General features: G+C 44.8%; 1 protein-coding gene across 1 annotated transcript; it reads right to left on the bottom strand.

Moving 5' to 3' along the window:
* Window positions 1–6,687: 6,687 nt before the first annotated feature.
* LOC131688269 (uncharacterized) lies at window positions 6,688–9,365 on the bottom strand. Its single transcript, XM_058972457.1, has 4 exons — window positions 8,715–9,365; window positions 7,898–8,563; window positions 6,989–7,747; window positions 6,688–6,861 (listed from the first exon to the last, which is right to left on the bottom strand). The coding sequence occupies exons 1-4, from the start codon at window positions 9,363–9,365 to the stop codon at window positions 6,688–6,690; spliced, it is 2,250 nt and encodes a 749-aa protein (XP_058828440.1).
* Between the last annotated feature and the right edge of the window lie 18,529 nt (window positions 9,366–27,894).

Here is a 27,894-nt window from a genome sequence, read left to right as displayed (position 1 = left end):
AAAGGATCATTCAATCGCTTTCCGGAGCGTTTGCATATATAACACGCTTGAGACGGTGTGCCTGTTACGTCATTCACTACCTTCGTATCAACCATGGAAAATATGAAGCTTGAACTAATCGGAATCTTGCGCATATTAACATTTACTATAGTCGGGACTAATTCATCGATTTGCTTGTTCATCGCGGCAACTTCATCCTTTGTTAGTTCAGGATTTTCCTTCTTGAAAATTAATTTTACTGGTCGGCACAGGGATACTGAAGATGGAAAATCATTATTCCAAAGAATGCAATCTCTTGACTCATCTTTCCGGCGACTAACTACACGTAAAGGTACTATAGATAGAGCAAATATATGCGAATCGTTATACTCGAATAGTTCTCCATTTTCATCTTCGTCAACGCACATTTGCTTGTATCTATGTTCAAGTGGAAAAGAGACTGTCAGTCAAAGTTTAGAAGAAAAATAATGTTGCCTACCGGGAATGGTTGTTGCTTCCATCGCAGCCCCACTTAAAGATAACAAACGTATTATCCTCAGGATGCAGTGGTAGAACTCCAATATTCAGAAACGAGATGAGTCGTTCCACGGTATGGTTAGAAAGAGCTTGAAGGGGAACATACGCACAAGAAGGCTGAACAGAAATTCCTGAAAAAAATTGTTGATTCAGGGACGAATCTTTGAGAATAGTACATACCGATCGGATAGCATAGTTTCTTTTCTTTTACTATTTTATTATACGCGGGATAAATGTCCAAACCCTTCTGCATAACTGAGCTGCGTATGTTTTGATACTGCGCCTTAGAAAAATCATTTTCACAAATAAATCTAAGTGCCTCAGTAAACGCTTCTGCAATCGGGACAGCCATAGATCCTAAATTCTCTACGGTAGATCTGACGGGACTTTTCGACAATCGTTCGATTTGTCTGCCAACTAAACGGAAACCAGTAGAATTAGCGTTGACGGCTGACGCTAAACCAAGTTCTTCCGTGGTATACTTATCGCGCAACTTTCCTAATCTTTTTATTTTGGCTCAGCGACATATTTCGGAAAATGGTTTCCTCTTTCGGCCTTTACCTTTACCTTCGACTTCGAATCTTAGCTTTCCTTCAAGCCACACAAAATTTTCCAGCTCAAACCGAATTTGCGTGCGCTTACTCCGAATCCACAACCTTCTAAATTCCAACATGAAGATTTTTATTTTCTTCCGAGCACTAACAAGTCTCAATTTTACATTTGGATTACTACTTGTAATGAACTTAAGCAGTTCATCTGTCTTTTTACCAGCAATAAGCAAATTCGCCAACTCTCTTCGACTAATATCCATATTTACTAGTTTTATTTAAAACGAATAAAATCAGAAACCTTTTTTGACAGTCGTTTCACTTATGCAAAGCTTGCTGCGATGAGAGAATGATATTTGAAAGTGGCTTTTTTCATAATACAACGATATGTGTGTAAATGCTTTAATGCGTTGAACCTGCAAAACTACAAACTTTAAATCTAAATTGCAAATTTTAAAAAAATATCGTATTCGCCAATTTTTGCTCAAATATACTAATAAGTATGGTCTTTCATGTGTTGGAAACAGAATTCAATTTTAGGTGCCCGCATCAGCGATATTGAGCCTTGAAATAGGCTATTTTTTTAACGAAAAGTGTCCATAACTTTTTAAAGAAAAAAGTTAGACCTTCGGTGTCTTGGAGAAAAATACTCGGCTTGAAGTTTTCAATAAGCTGTTCAAAGGTTGTGTTAACAAAAACTGAAAGATACGAAAGTTATACTAAAAAAACGTTTTTTTCAGGAACACCCTAATCTTTTTTTTTAAATTTCTTGTATAACAAAAACTAAAAGAGATAGAGCTTTAATATGTTCAACAAATTTATTCAAAATAAGTTACTTTACAACTTTGTGGAAGACTGTGGAGCTCTATCTTTCATCAGTAAAAAGTTTATTTTCGTATTTTAGATAAATTAGAACCACCCTAATAACTATTTCAATAAAAAGAAGCATCTTCTAAAGTACACAAATTCATCCTAAGACATGATACGGCTAAATTATACAGGTTTGTCAGAAAGTAAAAATTCCTCCTAAATTAGCGATCTGGACCACTGTACTGTTGTTGGTTGTCCAATTATATGCAATTTTGTTTTGATCTTCTCTTAATGTCTCCAAATCATTTTTCTATACTGTCTGGCCACTTCGCAAGAGTTTTCAGGGATAAATTGAGTCTTCTTTTGTACATAATAAGAGAAAATTAAAGATTTTGTATATAATTCGACCGTCAGCAGCAGTGATGCTATGAAAAGTAAAATTTTCATTAATCTTCAGGGCATCAATCGGTTTTTGCTTAATAACTTTTTCCACAAGCATCAGATCGTTTCGTGGTCTTTTAGACTTTGTTTCATTGATAAATTTACTATAAAAATCATACATCTATTTATTTTTAGGAGGTAACGGGTGACTCTTGGAAGAATTAATTTGCAAAAGACGTTTTCCCCATACGAAATCCCATATAAACTTTAAACAGTGGGCGCAAAAATATAGTTCCACCGATCGAACTAAAAATTTGTAGAGTTGTTCTGGGAGCTAAATGGGACCCAAAAAGTTACTCGGAGCGAAATTTTATTTTTTTCATATAACCATGTCCCACTCTAGTGTACAGTCGGTAGGTATTTTTTTTACAATGGAGAAGACCTTTACGTCCTAGCCCAGTACACGTGCTATTGGTAGGGTCCAATCTACCACACGGGGTGCACTGGGGGCGTGTCGGGCTTGAATGGCGACGCTGCCATTAATACCGACTAAACTCCATTGGGCTCCGCCATCATTCCTCCCAGGAACTACCTCTCGGTATTACTTCTGGGGGATGGCTGTACTAAATGTACTCATTCACTCTCACTCACGCGTTCATACGTCCTGTATGAGGCTTACTTGGGTGCTCTCTCTATCGCACCTTGATTCACTCTCAAACACTCCCACATGAGGCTGACTTGTGTGCTCACCTTACTCATTTCTTGCTAGGCTTACTTTTGTGCTAGCCTCTACCATACCATGTGAGGCTGACTTTTGTGCTCACCCTTAACATACCGTGTGAGACTGACTTGGATGCTCACCCTTTCACTCCTCTGCCACGCCATGAGGCATCGATAGCTTAGTTCCAACATACTACGCTACGACCCTCCCGTCTTGGCATGAGGCAGTCCACTTATACGCCTATACACTCACTCTTCTGTCTTGCTTCGGGGTGGCTGGGTTTACCCCTTACGCGGTTGCCATTCGCTGCGCCAACCTACCTCGGCATGAACAGACCATTCACTCTCTTATTTTGCGCTTGGCCTTTTTCGCTCCAGCTAACCAATCACTAGTTAGCCGTGCCCGCCGTCTGTTGCTCGGTTCGCCAGATTACCTGTAGCCTACTGGCAATCTGGATGGTAGCAGCCGAGACTGCGTTCCACTTCTCCACCGTTTGACACATCCGCTGGATAAGGGTATCCGGGGTTGTGTCCCAGCCACAGACGTCAAGCATTGCTCTTCTTTCGACGTCGAACCGATGACATACGAACAGTATGTGTTCGGCAGTTTCGTCTACACCTGGGTAGTCCGGGCAGACTGGGACCTCCGCGTGCCCGAACCTGTGGAGGTACTGTCGGAAACAGCCATGGCCTGACAGGAATTGTATCAGGTGGAAGTGAACTTCCCCATGTGGTCTTCCCACCCAGCTCGATATGCTAGGTATCAGCCGGTGGGTCCACCTACCTTTCGAGGAGTTGTCCCGCTCACGCTGCCATCTGGCGACCGAGGTCACCCTGGTGCGCTCGCGGGCTCCCCTATTTCCACGTAGCTCAAAGCACTCCTCATCTTCCCGAATGACCAGCCCGACTGGCATCATGCTCGCTATCACGCAGGATGCATCGTGTGATACCGTGCCGTAGGCAGATATCACTCTGAGGCACATCACGCGGTAGGTGCTCTCCAGTTTCTGTAGGTAACTGGTTACCCTCAGTGCTCTTGACTATGACGGGCCGCCGTACCTGAGGATAGATACGGCAACGCCTGCCAGTAACCTACGTCTACTGGCGCACACCTTTGAGCTGTTGGATATCATTCTCGATAGAGCCGCAACAGCAGTCGATGCTCTCTTGCATGTATAGTCGATATGGCTGCCGAAGGTCAGCTTGTCGTCTATAATGACTCCGAGAGACTTCAGACTTCGCTGTGAAGTGATCGCGACTTCTCCCACATGGATAACTGCATGTTGTGCCGACTTGCGGTTGTTGACGATAACTACCTCCGTCTTATGATGAGCGAGCTCCAGGCCTCTCGCGCTCATCCATTCCTCCACCGTGCTAATCGCGTGTTCTGCGGTTAGTTCTACCTCAGGAATTGACTCCCCGTAGACCTCCAAGGTCACGTCGTCGGCAAAGCCGACGATCTTGACCCCAGGAGGGAACTTCAATCTCAGAACCCCGTCATACATGAGGTTCCATAGCACCGGGCCTAGGATCGAGCCCTGCGGGACTCCGCGGGAATTGGAACCCTTTTCTGACCGGCATTGGTCTCGTATAGCAGTACGCGGTTTTGGAAGTAACTTTCCAGGATCCGGTACAGCCCCACCGGTAGGCTAAGCCGGTGTAACGAGAGCGCGATGGCATCCCAGCTTGCGCTGTTGAATGCGTTCTTCACGTCAAGTGTCACTAACGCACGGTATCGAATACCTCGCCTTTTTCGTTGGATCGCTATCTCGGCAGTATTTATCACTGAGTTGAGAGCGTCCACTGTGGACTTACCCTTCCGAAAGCCAAACTGGTTGCTTGACAGACCGTCCGTACCTTCCGCGTACGGGGTGAGCCTGTTGAGGATGATCCTCTCATGCAGTTTGCCAGTCGTGTCTATCAGACAGATTGGTCTGTACGCCGATGGGTCGCCTGGCGGCTTCCCGGGCTTCGGCAACAGCACCAGTTTCTGCCTTTTCCATCTATCGGGGAAACGGCACTCGTCAAGGCATCTCTGCATAGCTAGCCTGAACATGTTCGGGTTCGCTATGATCGCTGCCTTGAGAGCGTTGTTTGGAACTCCATCCGGCCCTGGAGCTTTGTTCATTGCTAAGGATTTAGCCACTGCGAGTAGTTCTTCATTCGTCACTGGAGCCACCATTTCGACCGTGCCCGCACTGTCTCGTAGTGCAGGTGGCCAGGGTCTTGTGGCTCGAGACGGGAAGAGTACTTCGTTAATCGTTGCCAACCGGTCCGGAGACCGTTCTGGGGGTGAGCAGCCCTCTTTGGTCTTGGCCATCACAATCCGGTATGCGTCACCCCACGGGTTCGCGTTGGCACTCTCACACAGGTTGTCGAAACACGCTCTCTTGCTGCTTTTAATGGCCTTGTTAAGGGCCAATTTCGCAGCTCGAAACACTTCACGGCGGTTCTCTCTTGCATCCTCGGTGCGAGCTCTTTGCATCCTACGTCTAGCTCTGAGGCAGGCTGACCGTAGAGCTGCAATCTCGGCGCTCCACCAGTATACCGGGCATCTGCCGTTTCTTGGCAGTGTTTTTCTCGGCATAGTGGCGTCGCACGCGCGTGATAGAACAGCTACCAGCGCATCCCCGCTTGGACTGTCGGTATTGGCCTCCAGTCCCAGGGCCGCGGTGAAAGCTTCGCTGTCGAAGTGATTGGGCTTCCACCCGCGTACCTGACAGGGATCTCCCGCCCTCGGATGCTGCACACCATAGTTGATCCTAAAGCGGATTGCTAGATGATCGCTATGGGTGTAGCCTTCGTCTACCCTCCATTCCATGCCTGGAGCCAGACTCGGGCTGGCAAATGTTACGTCAATCCACGCCTCCACCCCATTTCTACGGAATGTACTAGCGGAGCCATTATTAGCTAGCACAGTATCGAGTTTCGCAAGCGCCTCCATTAGCGCTTCGCCCCTGCTATTTGTACAGCGGCTGCACTCCACTGCCCAAGCGTTAAAGTCTCCCGCTATGACTACCGGTTTCCGGCCCACTAGGTCTAACGAGAGCCTGTCGATCATCTTGTTGAACTGTTCTATTGGCCACCTTGGTGAAGCGTAGCAGCTGCAATAGAACACACCATTGATCTTGGCAATCGCAACACCCTCGGCGGAGGAGTGTATTACCTCTTGAACCGGGAACCGTCCCGTTGTACAGATTGCCACCATTCCAGACCCGTCCGACACCCAATTGCCGTTGCCGGCAGGGATGCGGTACGGGTCTGATAAGAGGGCGACATCTGTCCTCGACTCCGAGACCGACTGCCACAGCAGCTGTTTGGCTGCTGCACAATGGTTAAGATTTAGCTGTGTGACGTTCACGGCTTCTTCTTATTTGTATCACCGAAGGGACACGAAGGTCCGCCCATAGCATGTTTATGGGCTTGCTTCTTAGCGGTGCAGATAAGGCACTTGTACACCTTAGTGCAGCCCCGCTCCTTATGCCCCTCCTCGCCGCAGCGACGACATAGTTTGCTCCTGTCTATGTTCTTGCACTCGTAAGCTTTGTGGCCGGACTCAAGGCACCGATAGCACCTATCCACTGAAGGCGGCTGGGGTATGCTAATAGGGCATACCGACCAGCCGATCTTCAGCTTCCCTTTCTCTGTTACCTTTTTGGCATCCGCCTTCAGTAGCCTGAGATAGGCTACTTGGGTGCCAGAGGGTCCATCTCTAAATCGCACAGAGGCCCGCTCGGTAGGACGTCGTCAGCGGGATTGTCGACTCCAGGAACATGCTTTCAGCGGTTGAGATCGGTTGAAAGCTGTATCTGCGAGACCCGGTTTGCGACGAAAGTCTTCCAACGACTCGGGTTCCCGCGAAGCCATTGGAGGACAGTAGTGGGATCTGTCCAGAAATGAACAGTTGCAGGAAGCTTCAGCGTCGCGTTCAACTTCTTGTACAGCTGGGTCGACAAATGTGTGGCACAGAGTTCCAGTCTGGCGATTGTATGGCGAGTAGAGAGCTGTGTTACCTTTGACTTAGACGCCAGCAACTGAACTGAAACTGTGCCGTGTGCTTCAGTTCGGACGTAACAGCATGTCTCATATGCGCGCTCAGACGCATCGCAGAAGAAGTGAAGCTGGGTGCTGACGGCGTCGGGCATTGAAATGTAGCGGGGTACGCGAACTTCACTTAACAGGTGTAGTGTGTTATGGAACAGTTTCCATTCTTCTTGGAGTTGAAACGGGAGCGGCGTGTCCCATTCACATGCTTCGCCATTCTGCTTCAGAGCCCAAAGTCGCTGCATGAAGAGTTTGGCCTTGGTGATCGTTGGACCCACGAGTCCGAGATGGTCGAAGATTTGGGCGATGTACGACATCACCTTGCGCTTCGTCAGGACAGTTGCTGCTAGCGGCAGCTGAACCTTGAACCGGAGTATGTCCAACTTCGGTTCCCAAATGAGGCCGAGCGTGGAGACGGCCTGGTCATCCTGAAGATTGTGAAACGACTGAATTGCCACATCATCAGGTGGTATATCCCCAAGAACTTCAGGAGAATTCGATGCCCATTTCTTGAGCGGTAATCCAGCGGAAGCTAGCATTGCCGATACCTGACGACGCAGCTTGATGGCGGATTCTACGTCTGGCGCCCCAGAAAGAAAATCGACGACGTAGAAGTCTTCCGTAACTGGCCCACTCGTGATTGGATACAACTGCTTGGTATCCTGTGCAATCTGCTGCAGAGTACGAGTAGCTAAGTAAGGAGCGCTTGCTGTTCCGTACGTTACTGTCTGCAGTTAATAGGTAGCGATGGGTTCGTCTGGGCCTGTACGCCAAAGAATTCGCTGAAACGGCTGATCTTCAGGATGCAGGAATACTTGCCGTTACATCTTCTCGATGTCCGCAACCAGGGCGACGTGATGTGTCCGAAATCTCATTACGATGGAGAGTAGATCTTGCTGAACTACGGGTCCGACCAACAGCGTGTCGTTCAGCGAATAACCTGACGCCGTCTTACAGGACGCGTCGAAAACGACCCTAACCTTTGTCGTGGGGCTCGAATCCTTGAACACGGGATGATGTGGGAGATAACAGTGAGCCATCACGTCATCTACAGGCTCGTCAAGCATTTTCATGTGGCCGAGCGGTAGGTACTCGTCCAGGAAGCGATGATACGATTCCTTGATTGCAGGATCTCGTTGCAAATGGCGCTCTAGGCTATGAAAACGGTGTTCTGCGATGGTTATGGAGGCCCCCAAGAAGACTTCTGGATCTTCATTGTGAGGAAGACGTACGACGTATCTTTCAGTCGAATCATGCTTGACTATACTGGAGTACAACTCTTCACAGCGATTTTCTTCGGGTGAGTGTGCAGGATCAGTCGCTTCTAACTCCCAAAACTTCTGAAGTGCGGCTTCCAAATCTTCATTGGTAATGGAGAGATTGCAGATCCGGGGAATGCAGGTAGATCCATTGGACGCGGAACCAGAGACCGCCCATCCGAATGGTGTTTCGACTACCCACGGAAGACCGTTACCGAGCGAGATCTTCCTACCGGTGTGAAGTTCCCAGAAGGTCAATCTTTCCTGGGACACGGAACTGTGGATCTGCTAATCCAACATGCGGGAATTTCCACGCCGACGTATCGACCGGCATGGTCGGCAGCTTTGGGGATGGCTGCTTCAGAATGAGAAACTCGAGCTACGTAGAAAATGGTTGAGTTCTCGATTCAATGGAGGCGGTGATGGCATTTTTCACCTTTTGCGTTGAGAGACCGATTCCTGCGACCGAAATGTCCACCTTGGTGCGACGGCTGAGGATAACCTTCGCTAACTGACCGGAGATGAAATTGGACATTGACGCCGAGTCTAGTAGAGCACGAGCCTTGTGTTCCCTGCCATGATCATCAACAACGTTGAGAACAACCGTTTCCAGTAGAACCATACTGCATGCGGTTTGGACCACCATGCTGACCTGCGGTAGAGCAGAACCCGAACTGGACGAATGCGGCTGTTGAACCGGATGTCTTTCGTGGCACGTACGACACGTAAACTTCGATACACACTTCCTGGCTGGGTGACCGAAGCTCAGACAGTTCCAACACAACCGTTTTTGCGAAACCAGCTCTCGGCGCTGGCGGACATCCTTCCCTAGGAACATTGGGCAGTTGCGGAGGGAGTGGCTGTCTGAACATGCTAACCGACATGGAGCGTCTTGGTTGGGCGTAGCAGCTGGGTTAGCTGCGAACTTCACCTTCGTGCCCTTCCAACTCGGGCGGCCGACCACCTTCGGAGGTGCCGGTTGCTGCGCATCTGATCCGAAGGAATTGAGGACGCGTACCCGCTGGTACAGGAACTCAGCCAGTTCCTCGTACTTGAAATCGTCCTGGCTGCTCGTTTTCTCCTCCATGCTCGCAATGTGGATTGGTCCAGCTTGTACAACAGCATGTTTACCAGCGTCGTATTCCAATGCTCCACAGGTTCATCCAATTTCGCCAACGCCCGTAGATGGCGATGAAAATCGTCGACCAGACTGTGGATGCGCTTAGCAGATTCCTGCTTGACCGCTGGCAGCTCGTAGAGTGTCCTATACAGCTGACATTTGAGAAAACGGCGATTGTCGTACCTCTTGTGTAGGGCGTCCCATGTTGACGCATAGTTGTCGAACGTCAACTGACTCGAACGGCTTCTTTGCGTCCCCTTCAAGCGATTGTAGAAGGTACTGAAGCTTGGCGACCGTTGGTATGTCCCCATTGGAATGAACCATGGACGTAAAGGTGTCTCGAAATGACAACCAACGTGAGAAATCGCCATCAAATCTCGGTAGATCGATCTTTGGAAGACGGAGGTGGAATCCTGTCGAGAAAGTAAGTTGATTTGCCATCATGGATGTGTTCAAAGCTGAGTTGTTCGCTTATACAGGAACCTTGAAGAGAAGGAAGCCTTTCGCTGCGCAGTATCGCTGCTCTAAATCGACACGTTCCGCCAGGTGTGATGCCAGAAACTCCTCCTTGTCCAGTCTCTCAATTGCATCCTGCGCCTCCATGAACTGCGCATAAGCCCTATCCAGCGACTCCATACGAACACTCAACTGAAAGGCATCACGTGCAGGATCGTACCGACGGATAAACTTCTCCAACGCATCACGAATCGCCAGCAATCCATTACGCTGGACTAGCCGGTCTCCCAACACTTTCTCCTCTTTGGGCGGCATCACAACGCACTACGAACGGAAACGGTAGTTAAATCGATAACGGACTCCTTCCCGACGCGAACTAACCGTTTCTACGCGAAACCGGACCGAACGAGGACAAAACACACTCGAAACGAATAATCCTTCCCGACGCGATGAATTGCATCATTGAGGTGATTACCAAAATATTTTCAGAATCGAATTCTTTAAAGCCCGTAGATATGTTTTCATACCCCGATGATCAAAATCGATTTTGCTCCTAAAACACCAGCAAAGCAATTTCTTTTGTGTGGTTCCATTTTTAGTTATTGAACATTGAGAAGTGGGGAATCGAAATATAAAATGTTTAATATCTCCGCTGTTTGTGAACGGATTTGGTGTAAAGTTGTCACGTTAGGCCTTTCATTTTAAACTAGTTTCATGACATTAGTGCACATACATACATACATACATACATACGTGTGAAGCGACCCGTGCCGAGGGATGAGTGATCGAGGGGGTGAAAAAGATGCTCGATCGTTAACGGAGCCTGTGGGGTACCTGGGCAACCCCCACAGTAAGCGTCCCTTACCACGCTAATGCGGAGCTCTGGCGTGGCGGACATATATTTCTCGCGCTACTCGTGGGTACTTACATGGAGAACAAAAATAAAAATAACAAACAGTCGGAGGTGCCAAACCCCTTCGCTAGAGGTGGTTTGGCGAGGTCTCCCCCCGTGGGGAGAGTAGTGGAGCGATGAGTGCTGCATCCGAAAGCACCAGTGACCCCCCAGCAGCGGTAGGTAATAACCCTACCAATGCATCGGAGGGGCCAATAGCTGCGATGCGCAAAGTAGCGAAGCAACTCGATTCTATAATCGACTTCGCTAGCGCAAAGCAGAATATAGCCAAGGAGTTGAAGTTGAGCCTCCTGGAGCTCCGGAAAGCTGTTCGTGTCGCAAGACAGGAACAGCAGGCCTATGTTGAGAGGGTGGAATGTCGGGAGAGGCCCGACAGAGAAACCCAGACAGTGGCCTCCAATAGGGAGGAAAGAGAGAAGGTCGATAGAGGTTCACAGACAGTGGCATTTACCTTCTACGGAGCAGCCACGTCGATCGGAGCGGCGACCGAGTTCCCCTCGAAGGGAAAAGGAAAGGGCAATCGCAAGACGGCATCGAATGCGAAGCGCCCTAGGAAGTCGCCAGGCGAGGGTGCCAAAACCGACACCACTCGGCGTGCAACCGTCAAGGTCAAACGCCGCCTGGGTGAGGTAAGCGAGGGCGAGAGTGACCTCGCTGTGGAGAGCGATGCACAGTGATGCCGAGGCGGAAAAAAGTCAAAAAATGCACCTTTTAATTTTGTTCCAAGGTTATTTTTCTATTATTGTACAGTATATGAGAAATGATTTGCCAAAATTTCAGGACGTTTGGATGAGTGGTTGGCCCGCTACAGTATTTCAAAGTTCAGTGCGCTCATTGTTCGATTTTTTCTTCCCTTGTAAAATATATGGAGAAACTGAAACAAACTTTATCTCGATTTTCAGATAGGAGCACACACTTTCTCGCATGTCACACTAGGTCCATTTTGAAGATTTTTTTATCAGCTTTTCGAAAATCTCTATGACATCTTGCGCAATTGTGCGCAAACCACATCTTTTTGGTATTAACAGTGTACAGGTATACATCGATTTAACGTACTTGAGGGATTCCATGGGAAAGTGGCTGACCATAAAATATGACCATCTCCGAATCGAACAAAACTTTGCAGTTGTGTTCAGATCATGAATCTCCATGATTTTCTCTGTCAATTTTGATACAAGAGCATTTTTTTAAAAGGGCGTAGAAATTTTTGCACGAAGCATGAAAATAAAAATTTCTTGGTTACCGTATTTTATACAGCAAAACTAGCAAAGGCAGAAATCTCCGATCAACATGGGGAACGTGCCATTTGAGCCAGACGCTACTGAAAACTATCTGAGAAATAGTTGCAGGGAATGGAAACTTCTACACGAAAAAATATACACTGATTTTTTTAAATATTGCAGTTTTGGAAATATTTTTGTTTACGACCTTTTCATAAGTTATTTGTGTTTCTCCATCAAGAACAGAAGGTTTTGCAAAATGCTCATAAAATATCCTGCAACTTTCCCGTTGACATCAAGGCGATATTGGGAACAAGTTGAAAGCTACAAGAAAACAATGAATATATGATTCAGCTATAGGATCAGATGATCAAACTATATAGTTGAATCATATTTTTGTTGTTTTCTGATAGCTTTCAAAAGGTTTACCTTAACACCTTGATGTCAAAAGAAAAGCCACAGGAAATTCAATGAGCATTTTCATAAACCTACTATTTTTGAAAGAGAAACGCGCACATCTTATGAAAAGGTCGTAATCAAACAAAACAGTAGTTTTGGTTAAAATAAAATTTAAAATATATCGAAAACTAATGCATTTTCGAAATTATTTGTTATGAGCATTTTGATTTGAAATAGTATTTGGAATTATATTCAATAATAAAATAGTATTCTTTATTGAAAGGAGTATGAATTTTAATAATATGCTAAAAGTTGTTAAGAAAACTTTCTTTTTTCTTTTCGATCAAGAAGAGTTTAAATTAAATTAAATAAGAGTTTGTAAACTCCAAAATAAAACCAAAACTCAAAGAAAAATGTTTTCATAAAATATCTGGATACATGTATGTGAGACGAAATCGATTGAATTCACCTAGTAGTGCGATGACGAATTTCGCGCCAAATCGTATTCAGAGTTGCCAGCACCCTCTCAGATTTTAATGAAACTTTCTGTACATGAAGATTTTGTCACAAAAAGCCACTTTGCATACTTTGTTTTTCCAAAAATGATCTAGACTGTCTTTTGAAAAGGGCCAAACTTTTTTTACCAATTTTTTTCATTTGACTATAGTCTAAAAATGAGAAATCCTACAAAAAAAATGTTATAGGAGTGATTTTCACAAAATTAGTTAAATTTTTAATAAAAATATTGAAAAAATTCTCCATCGACTCCTACATTGAAAAAAATCGATTTTAAAAATTTAAAATCGATTTGCAAAAAACCCCATTTTTGACTCGGATGAATTTTTTTTTCAAGATAGGTAATTAAGTTCCCTACCTACCGTCAAAATTTCAAGTTGGGCACTTTCAAGGAAAAAAAGTTATTTGAAAAAAACTTTTTCTTGTCCAAACTGAATTTTTTTTAGTGTATTTTTATCGAAAACTAAACCAATGAAAGTCATAATCATCTCAGAATCCAATTTCCCAACTGCCTATTGGCCGGATACATGCAAAAAGTATCAATAACGAATTTGGTATATATTCATAATAAACTTGAATGTAAACTTTCAAATGAGCGAGTGGTCGTTACTGGTCGTTACTGGTGGATAATATAAGCTAAAACTATACAAACTAATCTACTAACACACTCTGTATCTCCAAATTTAAAGAAAACGTGTCTTTGTACCAAATTAATCTTATCCCCTCCTTAATATGTATAGGTTGTAATAGCATGTGTATCATATGAGGTTTTTAGTTCGTAGGGCAAACAAAGAACATTTTTTAGAAGATTTCATCCAACATGCGCTATTGACAGTCTGCGTTCTGGTGGTTAATATATTACTTTGATAAAATATGGCGAGTGGGAGTTCACATATGAAGAGTGAGAAGGGAGGAGGGAGAGGTTCGGTGCTTTAGTGGCATTTTGCTCGTAATATTTGTTTTTAACGTTTTTAATTTGGTTTGTGTTTTAAATAGCAGTTTTCGATATATGGTTGTTGTTTATTGACACAGATGACAAATTTTGATCAAGTAGTCATCGACATTTTGCATCTATGAGTGATCTTACCTACTTGTATCTGGTTGAATCACTTAAAATTGGCCATCTAAACTAATCAGTTCGTATTAACTCACAAGTGCTACGTTATGTTTATGGTTCAAAAAACATATTTTCTTTATGAAGATTATCACTTGATATACTAACCACTTGTCATTCTCCTCAATTCTGTGCATACATCATGAATGCACCAGTTAATGGTAAGTTTTGTTCGAGGTTTTGTCTCATTAAATTTGAAGCTTTATTTTTGTTTTATTTAAAAATCATTCAAAAGAAAAAGTCTATTGGATGCTACTAGTAGCATAAAAAATGCTGATAGCAAAAGAAGCAAAATAGAAAATATTATTTTTGATCAAATTCAGGAGGAGAGATGTGAAGATGCTCAACGGATTATTAAATGTTTCTGGCTAGATTATGATCGTCGTTGGAAAAAAAAAACGCAGCGGAAGGTTGAAAAGTTTAACAAGGAAAATGCCGATTGGTTGGAAGAATATTTAATATTTGAGCTACCAGTAACCTCTAATGGCGGGAAAGTCAAACCCGGAAGACCTGAGAAGAAGTTTGACGAGCTTTGTGACAGAAGTAAGCGGTTGAAAACGGCAGAGCTGAGAAGCAAGTATACAACAGAAGAGCTTGTATTTGCAGCACAAATCAGTCTCAGAGCCGATGGAGAGGTTGAAGCTGCAAATAGGTTGATGAATCGAAACAAGGTTCGTATTAGGCATGACCGGGTTGAGATCAAGGCGTAAAATAATGTTTCAAATGATAATTTTACTTCTGATTTGAGATATACCTATTTCGTGTCAGTAGTTCGATTATTTTAAACTTGGTGTATTTCATAGATTCGAGTCAGAATGATGAACGATCAGGCTCTAGAAGTAGTTATGGAGAATTCACTGTTCCAACTAATTTAGTTTGATAGTTAATGTCTTCAGCAAAGTTTTTGAGAGTGCTATTATAAACCACTTTGTTGAAGACATGAAGGCTCTATGTGTTCAGGGTATTAAAATATTTAGGCTATTTGAATCTACCCTTAAAATGAACTATTATGATTTTACTGTTTATGATAAATCTCTTCTACTTTTTATAAACAATAAAATTTAAATTTTATCCAAAGCTTGAGTTTGTGAAGCTCACAATAATAAGTTATTTTTGAAAGATATCATTTTATAGCTCGATATACTCCCCACACGAAGTATTCATGCCTTCAACAAGGTTGTTTCAAATGACAGCCTCAACAAATTCGCTAAAGACACGAAGTCTGCTACTATTGTTTTTGAAAAATTTATTCTGCACATTTTTAAAACTTCAAAGATCACGGTTTCGGAATGCCATTTTGACAGTAAGTTTTCACCAAACCAAATTTCTGGCCGCTGACTCCAAGTAAGTAGAAACAAATTCGTTCTACACTCGTCCACAAGAAACTTCTTCGAATACTGCTTATCTATTATAATTCGGTGAAGACCCGATTTAATCAGCCCACGATTTGATCAGCCCCCGATTCAGTCTGCCCCCGATTTTGTCAGCCCCCGATTCGATCAGCCCCCGATTTTGTCAGCTTCATATCAAACTATGTTCTATAGGCTCTAGCAGACAAACAAGGCTGAATCCGAGTAAATCCTTTCTTGAGCATATTTTTCTTATCTTAAAGATGCAAAGATGCAAAAATAAAAAGATCAATCTACTTTAAATTTTCCCTCTAAGCGAAATTTATATTAAATAATCAGAAATAGGTATGAGGCTTCAGGAACTAAAGAAGAATATTCTAACAGCTTCGGTTTATTCTAAAGAGAGAAAGAAATATGTCCCGATTTAGTCCCCGTTTCGTCAGCCTAAAATACACCATGGGGCTGATAAAAATGGGTCTTTACTGTATTTATTACTCACTGTGTCCCACATTTATTGGTACATTTTTTTTGAGGATAATTTTTTCAATTGCAACGAACTACACTAATCTTTTAGTAGTTTTCAAGGAGTTATTTTATCGACTTCTTCCAAAATTTGGCGAACCTACTCCCATTCTTTTTCCCTTCTTTATTTCGACTATTATGTAGTCAAATTTTCTTTTTTACTTTTTAACGATATTCAGTTAGCTCTCTAGCTGAATAGGGAAAGTGATGAAAATCTAGAGCCATTGTACTCAAGTGAGAGCAAGGATGTGAAATATACAGATCGGGAGACTAGAAGTGGCAAGGTCATTAGAAACAGGATTCAAATCTTACGGTCTAATCTTTTGTCTTCTGCTGCTAGCAGTTGAGCTTAGGCAGAATTACTACGAATCGCTCAAGTCTACCAACATGTCTCAACGGCAAAAACAGACTTGTCCCTCTTTAACGTGAGAACCGATAAAAGAGAAGTCAAGTAAGATCACCACTAAAAACCTGTCGCCGATTACTCTCATTCGTGCGATAGTTTATGTTAAAAGGATATCCTAAATTATTTGGTATGCTTAAGGGCTTATATGTTGCGAATTGAGTATTATTTTTTAATAAACTGAGTAATGACCGTCGCTCCACAACGTTTATTTTTCATGGCTTGCGGTGAGCACGATCTCTCCAATTGCTGAACTTAATATTATAGAATAGGCGTTAGTTTTTAATATTCTTTACAGATTTTACTCACCCAGATTTAAATCGCGCAAATGGCTCTGAATCATACCCCTAAGACGATTTCACTACATTTTCAGAGCAGCGTGAACAGTGCACTAGCGCGGGTGACAGAAGTTTGTCGAAGAGTTTCGCGAAAAAAATGTTATGAGAGTTTTTTTTATAATATGTTCTTTGACATTAGGATTAGTAACATTAATTCAAATCAAAGATATTACTGGGAAGTCACTTTTAAAAAAAGTCGATATCGAAGTAAAGTTTGAACTATTCACGCATGGACTTCAGAAGTTGCCTGATATCAAGAGCTGCAATTTCAGTTCTTAGTTCACAATCGTGTTGGAAACTTGAGTAAGCGCAATTGAGAGTATGAAATGCAAATAGATTAAAAAAAATCGATTTTTTTGGCCCAGCACTTTAGGAAAATTCAGTTTTTCCTACACAATGCATTGATTGAAGAATTTAGATATGTTATTAACAGAGCATTAGTAATAATTCGTTTGTCCGTCTATTTTATGAGCCATTTTTCCGCTTTTCCAATGATTTGGTTCAGCCTTTGAGATTTCTAACAATGATGTTGTCCTATGCTGATTTGAGCGTTTCTCTGAGTATGTGTTATCAAAAGCATCACGAAACATCAAGTTCTAAATGTTCTCAATCGAAATAATATTGGAAGAGAGTGCTTAAAAGAAATGTCTCATCACACTGTTAGGTGGATTAAAAGCGTTTTTTTATCTGTGTGACTTTAGTTCAAAATTGTTTTTTTCTCTCAACTTTTTTATTGTAAAATCGAATAAAATAAAGGATCTACAATTTGGCATCATTTCAAATCTAATTTGGATAATTTCAAAAACCAGAAGAATTTTTTTCATTTTAGAACCGTAAAAAGTTAATGAATCAAACATATTGAAATGGGAGTACTACCGAAAGAGAAAATGAATATTCATGCGAGTCTATTTTATTTAAATAAAGTTATGTGTTTCACCACACACCAGAAAATAATGAAATTCAAACGACATGTAAATCAATACGAATGTAAACATGCACAGCTTGAATCAAAAATTTGATTGAAAATTAAGTTGAATGCGATGTACTCAATGGAAGCATCAAAAAGCATACGATTTTACAGTTTCGTTCGTGTGATATTACATGTCATTTATTTTACAGCAATATTGGTTTAAAAATACATCAAAGTGCATTGGTATCCCGTTTAATGAAGCTGTAATTTTCAATCAACGTGTAAATTTATAAAAAAATTCGTTGAAGAAAGCACGACAAGTGGTGTTTGTGTGTGTGTGGTGGGACTTAATTTTACATAAATATTCATGCTCCAAATATGTGCATGAACATAAATTTAAAATTATAAAAAAAAGTTCTGTGCATTTTATTGACGGTTCAGTGTCCTTTCGATTCAAAACTACTATAGTCGATACATTGATTTATCCAAACACCTTATTTCAAGCAAATTTCACAATTTTAAGTTTTCAAGTAAATTGGTAAAAAAAGGAATAATTTTTAGATTTCTTTGCGATACATAGAGTGGTAATAGTCAACCAATTTCCATTGTATATGGCAACATTTGAAGAATAATTTCTTTAGTTTGCATAGCAAAGTGTTAGAAATTGAGTGAGTGATAGTGAATCTCCAGAGGCACTTTGAAAAATGCAGTGTCCATCATAACTCAAAATGTACTGGACCAATTATTTAGAGATTTTGTACAATCCTTCCTGGACCCAAGTAACCACGTGAAATTTTCTTTAAATTATTTGAAATTGTTTTTAACGTTTCGTGTTCCGCTCTTCAGCACATGACAGCCGTCTTGACCGTCAGCCACCACCCATTTACCTCCCTATCATGATATCTTCAGGTATTAGGGCTATGTAGACATCATATTCGTAATCAGCGACCCAAAATTACCCAAGAAACCATTGTTTGAAAATATTTAATACACTTTTTTAATTTTTTCCGACTTTTGTATGAAGAGGAATCACTGTGCGATGGTACCAGCAACCCGGCACGACCGGGGCAGGGGGGCTCAAACCCCTGGACGCTGGTCACCAAGAAAAAGCCGGCACCGAAACCGGAGGTACCGCGGCCTGCGAGGAAGGCTAAGGACAGAGGCGAAGCCTTGTGGTTAAAAACCGACAAGGACAAATACGCCGATGTCCTTAAATCGATGAAGGCGGCCGAAAGCCTCTCGGCCCTTGGGCAGGATGTGCGTAGCGTAAGACGCACCAACACGGGAGAGATGCTCCTGGTGCTGAAGCGAGGCGCACAATCAAGTGCAGTATACAAGGCCTTGGCCCAAGAGGTCCTTGGTGAGGGCGCCCAAATCAGGTCGCTAGGTGCGGAAACAACTCTCCAGTGCAAGCACTTGGACGAGTTCACGACCGCAGAAGACGTCGTCGCAGCCGTCAAGGAGCACTGCGACGTCACAATCGAGCGGGCCTCTGTGCGATTGAGAGACGGACCCTCTGGCACCCAAGTAGCCTACCTCAGGCTACTGAAGGCGGATGCCAAAAAGGTAACCGAGAAAGGGAAGCTGAAGATCGGCTGGTCGGTATGCCCTATTAGCATACCCCAGCCGCCTTCAGTGGATAGGTGCTATCGGTGCCTTGAGTCCGGCCACAAAGCTTACGAGTGCAAGAACATAGACAGGAGCAAGCTATGTCGTCGCTGCGGCGAGGAGGGACATAAAGAGCGGGGGTGCACTAAGGCATATAAGTGTCTTATCTGCACCGCTAAGAAGCAAGCCCATAAACATGCTATGGGCGGACCTTCGTGTCCCTTCGGCGAGTTAAATAAGAAGAAGCCGTGAGAGTCACACAGCTAAATCTTAACCATTGTGCAGCAGCCCAACAGCTGCTGTGGCAGTCGGTCTCGGAGTCGAGGACAGATGTCGCCCTCTTATCAGACCCGTACAGCATCCCTGCCGGCAACGGCAATTGGGTGTCGGACGGGCCTGGAATGGTGGCAATCTGTACAACGGGACGGTTCCCGGTTCAAGAGGTAATACACCCCTCCGCCGAGGGTGTGGCGATTGCCAAGATCAATGGTGTGTTCTATTGCAGCTGCTACGCCCCACCAAGGTGGCCAATAGAACAGTTCTACCAGATGATCGACAGGCTCTCGTCGGACCTCGTGGGCCGGAAACCGGTAGTAATAGCGGGAGACTTTAACGCTTGGGCAGTGGAGTGGGGCAGCCGCTGTACAAATAGCAGGGGTCAAGCGCTAATGGAAGCGCTTGCGAAACTCGATACTGTGCTAGCTAATGATTGCTCCGCTAGTACATTCCGTAGAAACGGAGTGGAGGCGTGGATTGATTTGACCTTTGCCAGCCCGAGTCTGGCTCCAGGCATGGAATGGAGGGTAGACGAAGGCTACACCCATAGCGATCATTTAGCAATCCGCTTTAAGATCAACTATGGTGTGCAGCATCCGAGGGCGGGAGATCCCTGTCAGGTACGCGGGTGGAAGTCCAATCACTTCGACAGCGAAGCTTTCACCGCGGCCCTGGGACTGGAGGCCAACACCGACAGTCTAAGCGGGGATGCGCTGGTAGCTGTTCTATCACGCGCGTGCGACGCCACTATGCCGAGAAAAACACTGCCAAGAAACGGTAGATGCCCGGTATACTGGTGGAGTGCCGAGATTGCAGCTCTACGGTCAGCCTGTCTCAGAGCTAGACGTAGGATGCAAAGAGCTCGCACCGAGGATGCAAGAGAGAACCGCCGTGAAGTGTTTCGAGCTGCGAAATTGGCCCTTAACAAGGCTATTAAGAGCAGCAAGAGAGCGTGTTTCGACAACCTGTGTGAGAGTGCCAACGCGAATCCGTGGGGTGACGCCTACCGGATTGTGATGGCCAAGACCAAAGGGGGCTCCTCACCCCCAGAACGGTCTCCGGACCGGTTGGCAACGATTATCGAAGTACTCTTCCCGTCTCGAGCCACAAGCCCCTGGCCACCTGCACTACGAGACAGTGCGGGCACGGTCGAAATGGTGGCTCCAGTGACGAACGAAGAACTACTCGCAGTGGCTAAATCCCTAGCAATGAACAAAGCTCCAGGGCCGGATGGAGTTCCAAACAACGCTCTCAAGGCAGCGATCATAGCGAACCCGAACATGTTCAGGCTAGCTATGCAGAGATGCCTTGACGAGTGCCGTTTCCCCGATAAATGGAAAAGGCATAAATTGGTGCTGTTGCCGAAGCCCGGGAAGCCGCTAGGCGACCCATCAGCGTACAGACCAATCTGTCTGATCGACACGGCAGGCAAACTGCTTGAGAGGATCCTCCTCAACAGGCTAACCCCGTACGCGGAAGGTACGGACGGTCTGTCAAGCAACCAGTTTGGCTTTCGGAAGGGTAAGTCCACAGTGGACGCTCTCAACTCAGTGATAAATACTGCCGAGATAGCGATCCAACGAAAAAGGCGAGGTATTCGATACTGTGCGTTAGTGACACTTGACGTGAAGAACGCATTTAACAGCGCAAGCTGGGATGCCATCGCGCTCTCGTTACACCGGCTTAGCCTACCGGTGGGTCTGTACCGGATCCTGGAAAGTTACTTCCAAAACCGCGTACTGATATACGAGACCGATACCGGTCAGAAAAGGGTTCCGATTACCGCCGGAGTCCCGCAGGGCTCGATCCTAGGCCCGGTGCTATGGAACCTCATGTATGACGGGGTTCTGAGATTGAAGTTCCCTCCTGGGGTCAAGATCGTCGGCTTTGCCGACGACGTGACCTTGGAGGTCTACGGGGAGTCAATTCCTGAGGTAGAACTAACCGCAGAACACGCGATTAGCACGGTGGAGGAATGGATGAGCGCGAGAGGCCTGGAGCTCGCTCATCATAAGACGGAGGTAGTTATCGTCAACAACCGCAAGTCGGCACAACATGCAGTTATCCATGTGGGAGAAGTCGCGATCACTTCACAGCGAAGTCTGAAGTCTCTCGGAGTCATTATAGACGACAAGCTGACCTTCGGCAGCCATGTCGACTATACGTGCAAGAGAGCGTCGACTGCTGTTGCGGCACTATCGAGAATGCTGTCCAACAGCTCAAAGGTGTGCGCCAGTAGACGTAGGTTACTGGCAGGCGTTGCCGTATCTATCCTCAGGTACGGCGGCCCGTCATGGTCAAGAGCACTGAGGGTAACCAGTTACCTACCGAAACTGGAGAGCACCTACCGCGTGATGTGCCTTAGAGTGATATCTGCCTACCGCACGGTATCACACGATGCATCCTGCGTGATAGCGAGCATGATGCCAGTCGGGCTGGTCATTCGGGAAGATGAGGAGTGCTTTGAGCTACGTGGAAATAGGGGAGCCCGCGAGCGCACCAGGGCGACCTCGGTCGCCAGATGGCAGCGTGAGTGGGACAACTCCTCGAAAGGTAGGTGGACCCACCGGCTGATACCTAGCATATCGAGCTGGGTGGGAAGACCCCATGGGGAAGTTCACTTCCACCTGACACAATTCCTGTCAGGCCATGGCTGTTTCCGTCAGTACCTCCACAGGTTCGGACACGCGGAGGTCCCAGTCTGCCCGGACTGCCCAGGTGTAGATGAAACTGCCGAACACATACTGTTCGTATGTCATCGGTTCGACGTCGAAAGAAGAGCAATGCTTGACGTCTGTGGCTGGGACACAACCCCGGATACCCTTATCCAGCGGATGTGTCAAACGGTGGAGAAGTGGAACGCAGTCTCGGCTGCTACCATCCAGATTGCCAGTAGGCTACAGGTAATCTGGCGAACCGAGCAACAGACGGCGGGCACGGCTAACTAGTGATTGGTTAGCTGGAGCGAAAAAGGCCAAGCGCAAAATAAGAGAGTGAATGGTCTGTTCATGCCGAGGTAGGTTGGCGCAGCGAATGGCAACCGCGTAAGGGGTAAACCCAGCCACCCCGAAGCAAGACAGAAGAGTGAGTGTATAGGCGTATAAGTGGACTGCCTCATGCCAAGACGGGAGGGTCGTAGCGTAGTATGTTGGAACTAAGCTATCGATGCCTCATGGCGTGGCAGAGGAGTGAAAGGGTGAGCATCCAAGTCAGTCTCACACGGCATGTTAAGGGTGAGCATAAAAGTCAGCCTCACAGGTTGGTAGAGGCTAGCACAAAAGTCAGCCTAGCAAGGAATGAAAAAGGTGAGCACACAAGTCAGCCTCGCATGGAACGTAAAAGGTGAGCACAAAAGTCAGCCTCATGTGGGAGTGTTTGAGAGTGAATCAAAGTGCGATTGAGAGAGCACCCAAGTAAGCCTCATACAGGATGTATGAACGCGTGAGTGAGAGTGAATGAGTACATTTAGTACAGCCATCCCCCAGAAGTAATACCGAGAGGTAGTTCCTGGGAGGAATGATGGCGGAGCCCAATGGAGTTTAGTCGGTATTAATGGCTGGTCACCATTCGAGTCCGACACGCCCCCAGTGCACCCCGTGCGGTAGATTGGACCCTACCAATAGCACGTGTACTGGGCTAGGACATAAAGGTCTTCTCCATTGTAAAAAAAAAAAATACATACATACATGTATGCAGACATTGTCTCAATTTCTCGAACTGAGTCGATTGGTATATAGGACTCGGCCCTCCGGGCCGCGGAAATAGTGTTCAAAGTTTGAGTGAATCCTATACATTTCTTTTGTAAGAACTGTAACTGATAAAATTCATACTGATGTTTGAATATCACTTCCTCATCGCACGATTTACCTAAGTTTGTAATACGAAAATTCAAATTTTTTCCTCTCAAACCACAAAAATTAGCGATACGTGTTGCCTTTATGTTCTTACTGACGTAACGAAATAAGCTGAAAACCGCTAATATGATCAGATGAATTTTATAGTCAGATTCAGTATTACGCAATGAATCTGAATGATTCAATAGCATGTACATTCGTGATTCTCATCTACCACATAACCAAACAAGCAACAAGGGACCACTATTTATGAGAGAAAAGAAAAGTGATATACGCTCTCTCAATGATGCTCACAACTTTTCAACGTTATAGAAATACGTGCATATATGCAAGTATGTGAAACATTTGTTCCTGTTTCTGTTTCCTCGTATTGTTGCTTCGGTGTCAAAAACGCCAATCCATTCGATTGACGTGAAGGCTAGCATTATACAGAACCGTATTGTGGTTTGTCCGGATTGAATTTGAATGAATGGTGAAAGCTCTCTTTATCATCAATGAGGTTCCGTAGTTGGATTCACAAAGATCACACGAAAAAGACTCAGCGCGCTGAATAGTTGCCATGTGATAATTGAGTTTGCAGTGGCCAGTTAAAGCCCTGGTCAGCACCGAAACCACTGGGCATGGTTGTTCTAGAAACGCTTTTGTTTGGCGAAACGTTTGTAGATTTCTCCAATAATTGCGGTGCTTGGACGAAGCCCAGGACCGTATTTTTTCCCTTATCCAACTTGTCGAAATTGGCAGTGCGGGCTCAGGACCAACGAAGTCAATCGCTGAACCTGCCCTGGCCAATTCGTCAGCCCATTCATTTCCAGTAATACCACAATGTCCGGGCACCCAGACAAGGTAGATAGTGTTGACAATGCTTAGCTCTTCGATTTGGGTTCGGCACGCGATCACTAGCTTGGACCGGGATTTGTCTGAGCTAAGGGCCTTGATTGCAGCCTGACTATCGGAGCAGAAGTTTATAACTCTGCCGGCCAAACTCAGTTGAAGGGCCGATTGCACCCCGCACATATTCGCAAAGATTTCTGCTTGGAATACAGTACAGTATCTACCTAGTGAGTGAGATTGTTCCAATCTCATTTCACGACAGTAGACACTAGCACCAGCACGTCCCTCCATCAGAGAACCGTCAGTGTAACAGACCACTTGTGTTTGTTGTTGTCTTTCCATATAACCAGACAACCACTCCTGTCGAGAGGGAATCTTCACATGGAATGTCCTGTATGGAAAACTACAAGTGAGTGTAATATCGCTGGGAGCAAGAATATCTTCACCCCATGTAACCATTTGTGACCACAATCGTGTATGACTGGTAGCAAGATCAACATGATTACTGTTCCAAAGCCCAGTAACCTGCAGTCTGTATGCACATGATAGTGCTTCTTGTTTGCGGTGTATGTGTAATGGTTTGATGTTTAGAAGTGCCTCAAGAGCAGCAGTCGGAGTCGTGGTGAAAGCACCAGTCAACGCCATGAGTGCCATTCTTTGCAGATGGTTTAGCTTTGACTGGACTGTCACCACCTCTCCCCTCTGCCACCACACAAGGCATCCGTATGACAGTATTGGACGTACAATTGTCGTGTAAATCCAATAGATGTATTTAGGTTTGAGACCCCAGGTCTTTCCAAAAGTTCGTCTGCACTGCCCGAAGGCCATGCACGCTTTCTTGACTCTGAACTCAATGTGAGCAGACCAATTCAGTTTGGAATCCAATATGACTCCAACGTACTTGACCTGATCTGCACACAGCAGCTCAGAATCAAAGAACTGCAAGGGACGAACCCCGGGTGTTATTCGCTTCTTCGTGAAAAGAACCATTGAAGTTTTGCTTGGGTTAACTGATAGTTTAACTTGACACCACTGTTCGACAGCTCTTAATGCCTGTTGCATTAAGTCAAAGATTGTTCCGATGCAACATCCAGTAATTAGTATTTGGTAATCGTCAGCAAACCCGTAGGTTGGAAATCCAAGCTCATTGAGATTCTTCAACAAGCCGTCAGCTACCAAGTTCCATAACAAAGGTGACAGAACGCCGTCCTGAGGACAACCGCAAATACTCAACTTCCGTATCTCAGCCTGTCGCAGTGACCAGCAAAGTATGCGGTTACTAAGCATTGCGTTTATCCAACCTGAGATACATGCAGGTATCCCATGACCGCGCGTCGCTTCCAGAATAGACTGGAAGGACACATTGTCAAAAGATATTCAAATAAACTAACGTTCCTGATGCGATGATCGATTATCCGTTCCAAAGCTTTCAGAAGAAAAGAACTTAAGCTGATAGGCCTAAAACTCTTGGCTTCTTCATAGCTTGAGCGCCCCCCTTTGGGAATAAATCTAACTGTTATTTCTCGCCGTGCTTTCGGGATATACCCGGTAGCAAGACTTCCAAAAGCAAAATCTTTTTCAAGACATGTTTAAGAATATCAAATCCCTTTTGCAGTAGCACGGGAAGTATTCCATCTTTTCCGGGTGATTTGTATGGAGCAAAGCTGTCAACTGCGCACTTGACCGATTCAGTGGAGACCAATGTGCGTGCTAACGCCCACGAGTCCGAATCACCAGAATGAGATCTGTGAACATTGTTCAACTCCGGATCGATACAACCTGGAAAGTGTGTGTCGAAGAGACAATTAAGAACATCTTTTTCGTCCGTTACATAAACACCATCTCTGGTTTTTAAGGAGTTCATCTGAAAATCATTCGATTTGGAGAGAATTTTATTTAATCTGCTAGCCTCGTTCAGACTAGAGACATTAGTGCATAGGCTTTGCCAGCCAGCCCGTTCTGCAGATCTAAGACATTTCTTATATGCACTACGAGCTGACCTGAAAGCCCTGGAGTCATCACGCTGACGCCGGTTCCATGCTCTTCTCATAACTTTCTTCATTCTTTCAAGTTCAGCCCTCCACCAAAGGGTTCCCCTAGTCGATTTAACAGTACGAAGTGGACAAGCTTCTTCGTAGGATGCTAATATGAATGAGTTTATCGTATCCACGACGTCATCTAAGTCGTCTAGTTGACTAATTGTTGGAAAATATCCATGAAATTTAGTCGCCAAGTTTTCCAAAAAGGTGTCACAGTTTGTAGATTTAGGATTACGATATGTTACCACATTGAAGGCGACATCAAGATGATCGAAAAATATATATTTATGATCGGATAAAGACGGTTCAGTTTCATTTGGAACATGCCAATTTCCCAGCTCATGCAAAATTCTATCAGAGCAAAGTGTTATGTCTAACACCTGTTCCCTCCCAGACCTCGCAAAAGTTGGTCGGTTTCCCACATTCAGAATATGGAGATTTGTACTACTTATGTACTCCATCAGTTCAGAGTCTCTCAGATTGATGTCTGAGCTGCCCCAGATGATGTGATGGGCATTCGCATCACTGCCGATAATGAGCGGAAGCCCATTTCTGATACAATATGATACAACGCTTTTGAAATCATCAGAACGAGATGACTTGTTATGCGGTAGATATGCTGAACAATATATATATTTTTTGTCTACGTTTCCGACAGTCAGTGTAACTGTGACAACACAGATATCGCGAGTTGTGAGCTCCGATATGAGACACGCGTCAATAGCCTTATTTGCAAGAATGCAAGCACGAGGCATTTCACGTGGGTTAGTCATGCCTTTCTTGTTGTAAGCAATGAAGGCAGTGTAAATTAACTTTCCAAAATAAAAGTTTCCTTTATGGAAATACGGTTTTTGAACCAATGCTATGGAGGCTTTACCTTCCTGCATGAGTCGAGATAAATTCATAGTTGTTGTACGTTTATGCTGGAGATTGATTTGTGTTATTCTAATCATTGTTGATTAGAGAACTGTACATTTCATTTCCAACATAAATTGTACAAAAACTAGAGGACACCAAGCGAGTTGGGATGTTAACGCATATAGCGAGCCATATCAGGTTTAAATGGGACACGATCATCTGATTCCCACGATTTGCGAAGAAAATAATAGTCCACTGTGTCAGAGATTCGCATAACACAGTAAGGGCAAAACCCAAAATGCTCCGTGCGCGACTGGCATATTTTAGACCCTCCAGTCATTAAGTCCTCGGCACGGAACTACACCTTGACTTAGGGTCTCCTACTTTCAGTCGCCTCCTACGACATGGGAGCAGGACTCCAGTGGCTAAATTCTAGGCCGGATACCACACGGCCTCTGGGCAGGTTCATCTGTACACATCGAAATTTGATATGCGAAACTCAATAAAACTTCACCGAACTACCATCAGCCGAGAGTCTCAGCAAACCCCCAGCCAAAAAAAATTCTGCAAAATTAAGTGAAAATCGGTGAAAAAGCTTCGGTGTGTAGAGTGAACGAGTGCGTAATGCAGCATACTGGGGAGTTCGCCCAACTCTTCCCAGGCTCCGTTCGCCATTGAGAATATTTTAAACCCCCTCAACAATTTGATCCATAGCACGGGTCGCATGACACTATGGAATTGGAGTTCCCTGTTTGGTGGATTTTTACCACTGGAACAGGTAGTCCGTAGTGTAATGCTTAGCCGGTTGAAACAACCACTACCGACACTACACGGCTTATCTAGGCTGTTCGGTGAAAGAAGCTGACATTGAAGGACAGCTTCCATAGACG

This window comes from Topomyia yanbarensis, chromosome 3 (genome assembly GCF_030247195.1).
Source record: "Topomyia yanbarensis strain Yona2022 chromosome 3, ASM3024719v1, whole genome shotgun sequence".
NCBI classification, from domain to species: Eukaryota; Metazoa; Arthropoda; class Insecta; order Diptera; family Culicidae; genus Topomyia; species Topomyia yanbarensis.
This window is presented reverse-complemented; position numbering and strand designations above follow the sequence as displayed.